A 1,430-nucleotide genomic window follows, 5' to 3' on the forward strand; every position below is an offset into this window, starting at 1 on the left:
CTTTTATCCCAACCCCAATGACCCACCCCCACATCCACTTTTTCCCTTCTTGGAACCAACACCTCTGTCTGTTCTGATTCTCCAATTATACAGATTCCCCACCATGTTCTACCACGGTGCCGTGTGGCTGACGTTTGTGGTCTCCCTGTCCACTGTACTCGGCCTCCAACAACTGACCCCGGATTCCCGGCGAAATGTTAACGACTTCATCCACACTGTTATGAAATGTAACAATATCCCAGGCTTGCAGATCTCCATGGTAACGAGCGAACGAACGTTATTAGCAGGTGATATGTGTACTTCTTTTATTTTTTTCGATTGGGAACACAAAGTGCAGTGCATTGCATTGCATGTATATATTCTTTAACTACGTGAAATGTTGTTTAGCCACTTTGACATCTTTCAGTTACATGTACATATTATGTAACTATTGTATTAGTTGCTTGTTGCTTTAATAGGATTGTTGTTTACTCGGCTAGCTGGTTGTCTTTTATTGCTTTAAACGTAACATAGAGAGAAGTAAACGGCAAACAATCCTTGGAATTAATTTTTTTTTAACCCACAAGAATAACAAAACTAAAATAAATGATAGGCGGAAAGGAATAAATTTGGACTGCCCTTTAAAACTCCCAATCCTTACCGGTGAAGCATTCTACCTTCACTTATCTGGACAGCATTTTAGCACGAAAAGAATGTAATTACATTTCTTTCATGTGCAACTGTTGTCAGTTCGTGTCTTTAACTAGGAACCTTTGTTGTTACGAAAACTTTGGCCACCACTCTCTGGGATAGTCAAACATGTTGGGAAAGAAAAGGGATAATTATGAATGGGTGACCTTTAGAATATACCCATGACCAAGAAACGGAACTTTGAAAGATGAAGGAACATTGAGCAAAGCAAGAAACAACAAAATGAGAGGTAAGATCATTTTCTTTTGATGAAATGATTAAAATAGAAGTTTGGTAACGTCAAATGGGCACTTCTTTGGGGAAAAAATGAACATATTCTTTTTGGCCCCTGGTAGCAAAAAATTGCTTTTTTCTCTCGCCTCACCAGAGGGCTACGGCCTTAAAAGACTCCGTTCCGGTGAACCAATGACGTCATCAACTCTAATGGGCATTGGGTCCAACACCAAAAGCTTTACCGCCATGTTAGCAGCGCTTGCCGTCCAGGAGGGCAAGTTGGACTGGGACAAGCCCATCGCGTAAGACGATGTTTATTGCATAATGTTCAAAGACATGGGGAAGAAAAGGTGGAAAAGGGGGTGAGGAGGGGTGTTATTCTGTTTTATGAGAATCATACATGTTGAAAAAGTGGGTTTTTTAGTCAATTGCATAGGCAGCGTTAAAGCAAAAAAATTATACTGGAGCAGTGAAGAAGAATCAGTACCCGTCTCAACCACCAGTGCATCACCCTCTTTCTTTATCTC

The 1,430-nt window shown here is 40.7% G+C and overlaps 1 protein-coding gene across 1 annotated transcript; it reads left to right on the forward strand.

The window, feature by feature from the left end:
• Positions 1 to 98: 98 nt before the first annotated feature.
• LOC101852558 (beta-lactamase-like) lies at positions 99 to 1,209 on the forward strand. Its single transcript, XM_005103870.2, has 2 exons — positions 99 to 287; positions 1,058 to 1,209. Exons 1-2 carry the CDS (start codon positions 104 to 106, stop codon positions 1,207 to 1,209), a joined length of 336 nt encoding a protein of 111 aa, XP_005103927.1. The 5' UTR covers positions 99 to 103.
• The last annotated feature ends 221 nt before the right edge of the window (positions 1,210 to 1,430 follow it).

The sequence above is a fragment of the Aplysia californica genome, unplaced genomic scaffold, assembly GCF_000002075.1.
Source record: "Aplysia californica isolate F4 #8 unplaced genomic scaffold, AplCal3.0 scaffold00393, whole genome shotgun sequence".
NCBI lineage: Eukaryota > Metazoa > Mollusca > Gastropoda > Aplysiida > Aplysiidae > Aplysia > Aplysia californica.

Excerpts from the sequence above, each read along its gene's own strand:
- LOC101852558 (XM_005103870.2), top strand. The coding sequence starts at position 104 with ATGTTCTACCACGGTGCCGTGTGGCTGACGTTTGTGGTCTCCCTGTCC. Across the intron at positions 288-1,057 it reads CGAACGAACGTTATTAGCAG|AGGGCTACGGCCTTAAAAGA; the intron begins GTGATATGTGTA and ends TCGCCTCACCAG.